This window comes from Lycium ferocissimum, chromosome 2 (genome assembly GCF_029784015.1).
Source record: "Lycium ferocissimum isolate CSIRO_LF1 chromosome 2, AGI_CSIRO_Lferr_CH_V1, whole genome shotgun sequence".
NCBI lineage: Eukaryota > Viridiplantae > Streptophyta > Magnoliopsida > Solanales > Solanaceae > Lycium > Lycium ferocissimum.
Genome location: NC_081343.1, coordinates 62767957 through 62779545, shown reverse-complemented (window position 1 = coordinate 62779545; position 11589 = coordinate 62767957). Strand labels below are relative to the sequence as shown.

General features: G+C 34.3%; 3 protein-coding genes across 8 annotated transcripts; 1 reads left to right on the top strand and 2 right to left on the bottom strand.

The window, feature by feature from the left end:
* Nucleotides 1–356: 356 nt before the first annotated feature.
* On the bottom strand, nt 357–755 carry LOC132047855 (uncharacterized). The gene has a single exon (XM_059438834.1). The coding sequence runs from the start codon at nt 753–755 to the stop codon at nt 357–359; it is 399 nt and encodes a 132-aa protein (XP_059294817.1).
* Nucleotides 756–3149: 2394 nt separating this feature from the next.
* On the top strand, nt 3150–3578 carry LOC132047854 (protein TRIGALACTOSYLDIACYLGLYCEROL 5, chloroplastic). The gene has a single exon (XM_059438833.1). It carries the CDS (start codon nt 3150–3152, stop codon nt 3576–3578), a length of 429 nt encoding a protein of 142 aa, XP_059294816.1.
* Nucleotides 3579–4105: 527 nt separating this feature from the next.
* Nucleotides 4106–8842, bottom strand: LOC132046671 (putative lipid phosphate phosphatase 3, chloroplastic). 6 transcript variants are annotated; one of them, XM_059437377.1, is made up of 9 exons: nt 8698–8842; nt 7451–7531; nt 6472–6696; nt 6285–6372; nt 6070–6179; nt 5897–5987; nt 5563–5751; nt 5368–5427; nt 4106–4682 (listed from the first exon to the last, which is right to left on the bottom strand). In XM_059437377.1, the coding sequence occupies exons 3-9, from the start codon at nt 6685–6687 to the stop codon at nt 4468–4470; spliced, it is 969 nt and encodes a 322-aa protein (XP_059293360.1). In that variant the 5' UTR covers nt 6688–6696; nt 7451–7531; nt 8698–8842; the 3' UTR covers nt 4106–4467. The 6 variants fall into 6 exon arrangements, with proteins under 6 accessions (XP_059293360.1, XP_059293361.1, XP_059293363.1 ...); XM_059437378.1 differs by having other exon boundaries at nt 6472–6693; XM_059437380.1 differs by having other exon boundaries at nt 8702–8805.
* Between the last annotated feature and the right edge of the window lie 2747 nt (nt 8843–11589).

Here is an 11589-nt window from a genome sequence, read left to right as displayed (position 1 = left end):
AAAAAGAAAGAAATGTGACCTGCTTCTAATTAAGCTTTATCTCACCAAATGTCACGAAACGATTAATTTAGTTTGCACTTTCTCCTAAGTTTGATGTTATATATATCATATTGAAATGATATCTATACATTAAAAAGAAAAATAAATTAACAAACAAAATCAACTTTTTGATATCATATTTGCATTCATGAATTGAACACAAAGATTTCAAGCTTCTGTTACAGAATAATAAACGAAAAAATGAATGCACATATATAAAACCAAACCCCTAGAAATCTTTAAACTAGAGCTGGCTGATCATCGGAAGAAGAATAAAAATAATAATAATAAAAAAAAAACAATGAAAAAAGCAGTCACTATAGATTTGGATACAATTCCATGGAAGGCACCATGGACTTGTAAATCTCATATATTAGTCTGTTTTCAAACTCAGTATTTGTATAAGCCAATTCAACTTGCCTAGCCTTTGGAATCCTTTTTGCACCAAACACATTCCCATTGTTCACATTTCCAGCCAAGTGAAGCATCATATTCATGTAAGCATTCTTGAATTTGTTCCATAACTTTATTGGTGAGAAAATCTTCAATTTCAATTTTGGAATTGCTTTAATTCTCCATGTTCTCTTTTGGCCGTTTCTACCAAACTTAGTGACCTTTGTGTTCTTCCTTGCAGTACCATCTAGACGTTGGTATCTTCTTCTTCTCCATTGTCTCTTTAGTAAGCCTCCATTGAATAGATTTTGAACCAAATCCATATTATATTCTCTCTATCTGCCTTTGTGTTTATGTTTATGAGAGAGTTGAGATAGTAGTTGTTTAAGGCAAAGAAATGTTTCTCCTATTTATATATCACTAAGAGAAGAATTTTGTTATGAATTTTTTAATAAAGTTACGTGTGTGATAAAGCAAGAAAGAGGAAACTAGCTAATTTTCTACTACATTTTTTTTAGGTCAGCAGGTCAATAAAGCCTGTGGGTGTGTGGAATTCAATGTTAGACTACTCATCCCATCCTAGAAAATTATTTAAATGAGGTTTTGTGGGAAAATAATCAAAATATGTTCTCATGGTTTTTGTCTTGCAAGGCTAATTAATAATCTTTCCATTTATAATTTGAGATTAAAAAAAAAAAGAGCAAGAGAAGTAATATGTGATGTAATTTTGGGACAAGATATTAGGCCCTTCGACCTTTAGTGCAGACTGCGGAGTGCCTTTCATGGCGTAGTGGGTGGACTCTTTTTCACTATTTCAAGTTGTGTTTCTAAAAAATAATTGCCAAATGATGCAACGCAAAGACTTCTTTGGCTCTGCATGATTTGTAAAAGTAAACCTTCTATTATTGTGTAACAATCTCATCTAAAAAAATAAATTGTTAAAATATAGTACTATTTATTTCAGGTATTTAATTATGTCTTCAACAATTTTGTAACACTTAATGTCTAGTTGTTATCTCGCCTTTTCTCTTGTTAACTTTTGAAATCCAACTAATGCAAGTGAGAAGACACAATTTTGTGCCGATTAGAGAATACAAGCCAAATAGATAAGAGGATTTCAGAAAATAGAAAGAAATCGTACAAAAAACTGGCAAAAGAAAATCAACCAAAAACAACACGTCACAAGATTACAGAAACTTGCTTTTAGCAATCACAATAATCGTGGGAATTATTTCCTTCTATTTTTTAAAATAAATTGTCAAAGCAACATTTTGGCGGTCTTCTTTTCTTCACTTAAGGTTAACACTATTGCCAGATGCAAAGAATGAATAAGAAATTAGAGGATGGTATTCGGAAATCCCCTAGAAAATCAAAGGCAATAAGAGTCAAAATAACACCAAAATAATTATTAAAAAAAAAAAGAAAAGAGAAGAGAAGAAAGTCAAGCCCTCCAATGAAGCAGAAAATGTATAAAGCACGACCAAATTATATTAAGAAAGAATCCATCTAGAAGTTTGACTGTCAATCTGATACATTAGAAAGACATGAGATTCGGCTTGAAGATAGTCCACCAAGACTTCAGCTCGTCGAAATTGGTAGCTCAGCCCATGCCCTCTTTACAAAATATCTAATTGCTAGTCGTTACCTTAAAAGACTGTATGCCAAGAGCATATTGGCATTAAAACTTTTTTGACATATAAAAAAAACGTTTTGTTTTATCTAACAATTCAATTCTACCAAATTACGTTCTCGAGATATACCGATTAATGTGAAAATTGAATAGAACATAAAACATTTAACAGTCAATTACACATCCTCCCTATGATCTAACCTAATTAGCAAGTTATTCTCACAATCAGATAAAATCTCCATTATGATTAAACTTGTGTAGCAAAACAATTTTTAACTTGTCAAGTGATTGTTCTGCCATAGCTTTCATAAGTAACAAGATCTCACTCTTTTTCCCTCTAGTTACATTCTACAGTTTTAACACTTGTCTTTATTGTCAGTTATCACGTGATTTACATTAAAATTTTCTCGCAATTTATTACTCCCTCCGTTTCATAATAAGTGTCACCTTAGCCAAAAACATACATATTAAGAAACTTCTAATGCAATGTGAAGTTTACTAAACTACCCTTATATAATAAAAATAAATTACTTTTCTCTTGATTAGAAAGCATTTACGTAGTTAGCTCTTTGATATTGGGAATCCAACAATACTATATTACCATTTAGCTTTTTGTCTTGAATACATAAACTTGCCCCTTTTTGTCTAAGGGTAGAGTTGAAAAAAATGAGTCAATTTATGTCTTGATTTCCTAAAGTGACACTTATTATGAGATAATTTTTTTAGCTAAAATGACACTTATTATGGGACGGAGGGAGTAAAAATTACATATCAGTTAATAATCATTAAATGATAAATGTGTGTTTAAAAAAACTTTTATCCCATGGTAAATTATTTGATGGAGACATTGATCTTTTTTCCGTTATAAACTTTTGTTAACAAAAAATATTTAGAAAAAAGAAAGGTGTGATTATCAGTTGGTTCTACGAATTTCTTTTTTCCCTTATCTTCATTTCCTTTCCCCTATCTTCGGGCAATATCCAATTGGCCCACTTCGTAGAAAAGGCATATCACCTTTAGCCCAGGTCAACGACCCGAGTTTCAGTAAACAGACCATCCCTATCCTCTCAAGCAAAGAAGAATGCAAATGCAGGACAAAACCCTTCACCTTAATGGTTTTGCTTATCGGAAAACTGACAACAACAACTCTCTCTGGACGTTAAAGGGCATTAATCTCAACGGCAAAAGAGGAAAACGTGAAGACAAGCGACAATCAGTTACAGAGTTTATTCAAGAAAACAGCCGGAAAATAGAAGAGTCAACATTAGGGCCAGGTGGCGGCTTTGGAATTGGCTGTGGTATCGGTGTGGGTCTTGGAGCAGTTGGTGGGCTAGGTTTTGGTGGTTCTGAATGGAACCATCTCAAAATGGTTTTTGGATTGGGTATGGGTTGTGGTGTTGGTATTGGGTTTGGGTATGGGCAAGGGATTGGTGTTGGGTTTTCATGGGATGAATTTAAGTCCAGATTTTTCGAACCCAAAAGTAGTTCCAGAAAGCCACTTGTAATTCGAATCTGATTTTTTTTTTTTCCTGTTCTCTTTTTGTTTGCTATTATTGTGAATGCACCTTTGTCTTTGCGAATTATCTTCCACACAAGCTTTTGCTTCTACAAAATACTAGTAGCTGATTATTAGCATTCTAAGCATTTTGACAAGTTCATGTAAATTGTAATTGCACATTTATACTGTCCAGTTTGTTGGGAAAATGAAAAAGTAATTTAACGGAGCAATTGTAGAAATTTGAATATACATATGGAAGACTTGAAGCAAATTCAAGTTCACCACGACCAGAAATTAGAAAAAAGACACTGAAATAAACTGATATGTAACGTTTACGAAGAGAACCATTCATTCCATGAGGCAAAATTGTAATATTTCATATTCGTGCAGGTGCAGCTTTGCATTTGTCTATTTAACAAATCCTCCATTTTCAGGAGCGGAAAAACTGAAAGTGAAACCTTAGCAAACTGTGCATATATCATGTCTTTTCACCAGCAAAAGAGAACATAGGCAGTAGCTTTTTTTGATTGGTAGAACATAGGCAGTAACATGGAAAGAGAATTTTGTTATAATCTGCTTACAACATACTCACACTACACAAAAATATTCTCAAGTCAGTGCCCTCGAAACTGCTGTTACGGGTAACAGTATCATACATCTTCCCGATCAGCTAAATCTGTACCAACTACAGTAGAATTCAATAACACTTAGGATACAAATTGAACAATAAGAAAGAAAAATACAAGTTTTTACATGCTAGGATATGCCCTGTGATCAGAGTGGGAAGAATGAAATCTAGTCTATTCCATGAATCTATTCTTCAAAACAGGTCATTTCTGCAATAACAAGCATGTACTGGGGCAGTGTTTGTTTGAGCCATTCCATCTATCAATTGCCTCAAACTAAACTATCTCCTCCCAGATTCTAAATCTTCCACAGTTGGACCAGAATCCCCTGACAAAGAAATGCCCATAGACCCGTTGTCGTTTCTCTCGTTCGGTCGACTTTCTATTTGAACCTCTGTGATGCGTGTATTATTTGCATCGGCATTTTCACCATTATCAGCTTGAGCAGTTCCCTGGGACTCCTCCAGCACACGGAAGTACGCATAAGTTGCCCAGCCTAGAAGTACAAAACTGACAGAGTATGACTAGAAAAAGGAGGGAAGACAAACCAACAACATCTCAAACCAACAACATCTTCATAGTACATAGAATCCTCTCCATGGCCATATTCTATTCCTCTCTGAGAAACATAAACCAGAACGTTTTTCTAGATCCATTCATTTGTAGGAAGGGCAGCTGCCTTTTGTAATGTAGCTCGGCCAAAAGTAAGGCCTTTTCCTTAGTCACATATTTATCAGTTCTTTTGGATTTCGAAGAATAGGTTTACTTTTTTTCAGCCATAGGCTTCCAAGAGGCAATTATCATTACATTTTCCATAGGCCGTGATCCCTCAAGTTGCAGAGAGCTATTGAATGAGAGAAAGAACCTTTTATCCATGTATGATGAATTAACTATTGATATATATATTTACACATCATCTTACAATTAAAGTTGCACACACGCAAAAGTGGTAACAATTTGGGATCATCAGTCCTTCCTCAGAATCAACTACAGAATAAAAATTCCACGCTCCTCGCAAAAATTAGTAAGAACATCCTTTGAGATGCATTAAGTAAACACGTTCGTTCAACTATTTATTTACTCTAATAAGCAGCATAAGTTTAACATGAAAGAGAAAGCTTCTAATATTCTATCACAAGAATTTTCACAGCACTGTGACAAGTGGAGGAATGACGGCAGACCTTGATCATGATATGGAGGTGGGAAAAACTGCAGATAGCATAATGCTGCAACTACAAGACCTGAAAAAAAAAAAAATCCTGAGATTTCATTGTTGTCTTGCACGGTCTTATTATAAGTGTGTTTACCCCACTCTACAACTACGATGATTCTTTATGTAAAGATACAAACAACAAATAAAACTTAAGAATACGCACCAATTAGACCTCCAGCAAACACATCCTGCCAATGATGCCAATAGTCATCCACCCGAGAAATGGCAACCAGAGATGCAAGAAGAAGAGGAAGTAACACAAGACACAGTTTCGCAACATGTCCTCTACAGTCAAAGACTTGTATCTTGCCAGATAAATAAAGCGATAGAAAGCCAAGACCAGCAAAGGACCCTGCAAGTTGGTCCGAAATCCTCAAAGGTTGAGATAAAAAATAAAGAGGCAACATAGACACATTCTGAAACGCTGTAATTTTCAAGTCTGTCTCCACACATGCAATCTTTGCCCTACAAGGCATGAGAACATGCATTCTACTTACAGGAGGTATGCCCACTTGGAAAACTCTTATGCCCTTCCTTGATAACATTTTTATCACCATGGCATACAACATCTCCCCATTTATCGTAAACCTGTTGACCCATCAATACTTAAGCATATAGATAAAATACTTACAACTGAGAAGCATAAAGCATAACCATCATGGAAACATACATCTTTTCCATCTGGAAAACAGCGCCAGAAGAAGTCTGGCCTGGGCCGTCCAACTGCATCTTTTATAGCATCTGTGATAACAGCTGTTACCAGAACAGAGAACAACAGCCCTGCCATCACAACATAATTAGAGGACGACTATCATAAAGCTTTTACGGTGAGAACAAATATAAACTACTCCCACTAAAACTAGCCAAATTCAAAGAATAGCTTACCTAATATGGCATGATGAAGATCATAGACATCTCTTCGCCGAAAATAAACGAGCAAAAAAACAACCATAGGCAGCAGAACAGCATACACCTGATAAATTTTAGATATTTTGAAATCTGAATATGAGGTACTAATCGCCTCCACAAAGTAATTTTGTAGCTACTGAGTGAAGAATGAGGATCAACTCACCGGCACAGCCCACATAGGTACAGTATTACTTTTTAAAGGATACTTGAGATCTTCCATCATGTCTTTCCCGACAAACCGATAAAACGGATGGATAGCATTCAAAAGGATAACTATCATAAAAAGTAGTAGTAGGATCATCCAGTCATTCAAATGGGTCCTTGCCACCGTAATACCATGAGACCTCACAGTATGTGATACAAGCTGGGCGTCCCTCATTCTGCCCTGCTAAGAACATGCAAAAATAAGAACTTGAGTATTTTTTTTAATTAATTCCAATGACTTATTTATCTAAATTTGTAATAAGCTGCATATGTGAACACAAGATAATCTCCTTGTTTGAATTTCAGAGCCATAACAAGGTCATTTGCATCAGAAATCTATTATACGCCCAGGTAGATTTTGTTTATTTCATCACACAAGGTGAAAAACCAGATTGCCACATCTACAAAAATTATATAGTCAATCATAAATTTTGTTTATAGAAATAAATAAAACATTATATTCTAAGGTAAAGTATAGACTGTATCAGGGTAATCGTTGGTCAAAATGTTGAAGCGAGTGTGACATGCCTATAAAAGAACTCAAGCATATTGGAAGCCCCAAAAATCAAATAAATGGCTCATGATCAATCTAAAACGAATTGTGGCTGAAAGGGACAAATGGCAGTTTGAACAGACATGCTTCCAATAAAACCATGGTACCCGCATGGTTCCAAATGCATCTTAGAAAAATTAGCCAAAGCTCATTTTGTCAATTTACACTAGCTGTACGTGACTCGTGATAGGTCACAGGACAGTCCAGTCTTTTGAGTTCGCATATATCTTCAGCAAGTGTTCACCAAATATCAGGACCAAACGTATCCTATACCCTTCCTTCATCTTCAAGTCTTGTATACTATATTTTATGAATGGAACAACCCATGCCTCCTACTTACTCCCATCCCAATTTCTTAACTACATCAAAGGTGAGAAATATATACCTGGTGTTTCTCGTGTGCTATCAGCGGCAGAAACTGTTGAGAAAATCCAGCAGAAGTTTCCAACCTTTGACTTGATCCGTTCTGATTGAAAGCCAAAAATCAGTCAATTGTCAGTAAATTTGGAACTAAAACTTATCATTGTCTCAAGGGTAACAAGCTAAATCTCATGGTTCTCATTGCCTATCTAAGACTTGAAACTACTACAGTCCATGGTTCATACAAGCTCTTGCTTATCTAAGACTTGAAAATCAACCGATGAATATCTAGAGATAAGTAGTCTTTCTATCAAATAAGAGGTGCAATACAGCGATAACATAGTTAATCATACAACACGTAGAAAGAACAGCATTGTGAGACAGTCAAAGCAAAAAAGAAAGGACAAAGTTCTTAAAATATTATGTAGTTAGTGCAGTTGCATCAATCCTAAATTTTTCAAGGACTGAACAACTTGTCTCCAACTAATGAACTATTCAATAGTAATTAAAGGTAATCTTTTCAAACCTTAGAATTCAGATGCCTTTCACATATAATAAAAGAGAACACACTTCATCTAGAAATGAAAGTATAAAAATGACATTACATCAGAGAGAGAGAGCTATAATTGGGAAAGAAAAGATTTTACTAAAGTCACCAACATTGTGAGGGCTAAAGCATTAAATCAAATATGGGTCATAATTTCAATCGTCGTTATCTTTTACAATGTACACAAAAGGCACATAATCTTGACGAACCTGAGACCGTAGAAAGCCTCTGAAATTCATGAAAAAGAATACAGATCTCAAGTCCCACCACGGCATTGACGATTTAAAGCAACCAAGGGGAAAAGAAATTAAAACTTAAAATTCGAAGAGGGAAAAACAAGCGAGAAATGGAGTAATAATGAATCAAGACATTTGAGTAATAAATAAGAGCACTATTCACAACAGTGACAGTAAGACCTAGATTCCACATAGAATAAGCGAGCACAAAAAACACGTTCACACAACGTTTTTTAGTAAACCCCTTATCCACGTGAATTGAAACAAATAAAAATATAAGTAGCGGTTGTCAGCATGCACTAACAAAGTCAACCCAGGAAAAAAGTACAAAAAAGAAAAAGCTTAAGAATGATAAAAAGACATTGTAAACTTTCTAATTAATAAAACTAAAAAGAAAAGTGGAACTTTCTGTTAAAACTTTTGGCAAAAAAAAATCAGTGATGCTGTAAACTAAAACGAACAACATTGGAAATGAGGGACGTGACCTACCTACCCAGCACAATTGAATCAACGAAAGGATATTTAGAATTTCTGATGGGACTGTAAATTTCCCAGTGTAAATGAGAAATTTCTGTTCTGGCGCACCGGGGCTTCGTTTGGTGAGGTGTTCTCTTTTTTTGCTGATGTGTTATGATACGGTGTCTACAATCATGAATGACACGTTTGTTAGTTACAAAATTGTTGCCCTGCTGTCAACTGCCATGTATGCCAGATGCAAAATGTACTTCCTCCAAAGTATATGTTGTTAATTCACTTCTAATTTGGTACAATTATTAATAGAAGTTTCCCCTAAACGTAGTAGTTTATTGTTGTCAACTTTTAGTTTGATATTATTATAATTGTGCCGCTAAAAAGCGTGTGCTTTGTTTTTTTTGTTTTTTTTCTTTTTCCAAATATATGTGTTAGTTGAGACAATTTTAAACTGGAGTTCGACGTTGCGAGTATCAATTTGCGTATATTTTAGTGATTGTCCATTTGATTCTGATTCAATTCTACTGTTTTTGACTAATAAATAAATCAAATCAAATGTTATTGATTATTTTGACAAATTCATACAAGACTATGGTATTGACGAACACGTCACCTTATTAAATGGTTTGAGTTATTTTGATACTGGTGATTATGTCCGCGCGAAAGGAAAAATTAAAATAATCTATGTAATGGAGTAATTTTTACTAAAAATTAAAAAAATCCTTACTTTCTATAGGAATTCCTTTTACATAAAGTTGGTGAGTAACACTTACCTTTTTCTATTGATGATATAAATTGAGCAGTAATCAATTAAGTAATCTAACCGAGGAAAAAATCATATATATATATATATAAAAGCAGGCAAAGGGCCCGCTGACGTGGCACATCTCTTTGATTAGAATGGTCATTTATCTATTTTCTCATTTTTTTTGGCATTTTACAATTTAGAAATCCTATATTAATTTATTTATTTAAAAAAAAAAAAAAAGACACTTTCGGGGATATCACGTCCTTTTGCTATAATTGACTGGTTATTAGCGTTACTACAACGACAGTTTCCTTTGCGCAGAAGTTAGTGCTATCATAATTCTTGAATGTGTGATAAAGGATTAATACTCCCGAATCAGTTTCATCCTTTTTTATTACTTTCTTGGCATGGCCTCCAACACGTTTGACATGCATCTTCTTCCTCTGGTGTTTGTAGTATATATTAATTAATCCTTTTCCCATTATATTATCCTTGAATTTTTTTTTTATCAGTGTTTTTTTGGGATATATGATATTTAGCACACGTTCTTTTTCTGCAACTATACATATGATTTCCTTTATATATAAATTTGCAAAAGTGGATATGGATCCCTCTTCTCATCGATTTTGCAAAAGCGGATATGGATCCCTCTTCTCATCGATTTTGATGCTTCGAAATTGTGAATCATAGGGGAACAACTTCTCTCAGATAAAATCATGGGTTCTAAAGGAAACAAGTTTAACGACGGAACAAGTCTCTCGCCGGGGGAGCCAACTCTGTGCTCAAACGGTTCCGGTATGGCAGCGACGATGGGACTTTGCTCGAAGTGTTACAGAGGCGAAGATGGGACTTTGCTCGAAGGGTTACAGAGGCGATGATGGGACTTTGCTCGAAGTGTTACAGACACTATAAGATGATCCGGTGATGGCTACAGTAGCGATGGAGATGCGTTTCAAGGTGCGTGTCGAATTTAAAATTCTGTATAATAAAATATTTCTTGTATTATTTGTTTAAAGGTAACATTGTAATTAACTTATTTTTCATTAACTTATATTATATATTAGTAGTTGATGCGTAACTATTTCCTATTTATGATCACATGGAAATTCGTTTAAGAGTTTTAAATTATTCGCATAATGTTTCTTTTTGCTTAAGTTGGCAATTTTTGACAAAATAAATGAATTAATCCTTTTTTAACACAACTAATTGCGGATACTAGACAATTTAACATCAAATTTCTATAAATCAAGGGCGCCTTTAATCTTCCAAATGGCGCGAAATTACCCGAGTTAAGCACCACCCAAGCACCCCTTCCTCTACCCCCCCCCCCCCCCCCCCCCCAAAAAAAAAAAGTTATCAAGCTAGAAAAGTACATATCTATGTTATTCTTTCCTGAAAGATTGAACGGGCTGGTTAGGTCACAAAGAAAAGGAAAAAAGAAACACAAAAAATATCGATGAGTCTCATAATAAAAAGGGAGGAACTTAGTTAAAAGGGGCCTTTACAAAATGAATAGAGGTATATGACCCTCTGTGTACATGGGCGATTGTGAAATAACACAGATACGATCTGTTGATTTTGTGAATTTGTGACGGACGAGTTCGGGCTGGTTTGCTTTGTTTTTTTCCCCTATGCTTTACAAGGAAAAATCATAAGACCATAAAAAGTTACTTCTCTAATGAAAACTAAACAATTACATACTCATATACATACATTAAGGGAAAAAAATCATTTTTCAAAATTTATTAATACATGCACATAAATTCTTTACATGCTTTAAGGGGAAAACTATATATTGTTTTACCTGTATAGGTATTCAAAATCAAATACCTTTTGATGACTAAACCCCTTCCAGGATGAAATTATTTGATAAAAAGTAAAAATAAGTGTTAATAACAGAATGGGTTAAAATATGATTTTTTTAAAAAAGAAATTCTAAAAGTCTGTAACAACAATTACTAACAAATAATATTTAAAATAATTATTATTCTCTAGGGAACAACATTAAGTAGGAACGGAAGGCAAGAAGACCTAAGCCAAGCGTCTAATAAAACTTACTGTTTGTAATAATTAGTAGTACTACTTATGAATATTGTATACCTTTGAATACAATCACTAATATATATTATTATCTACAATAATTAATACTACTCTGTATTATT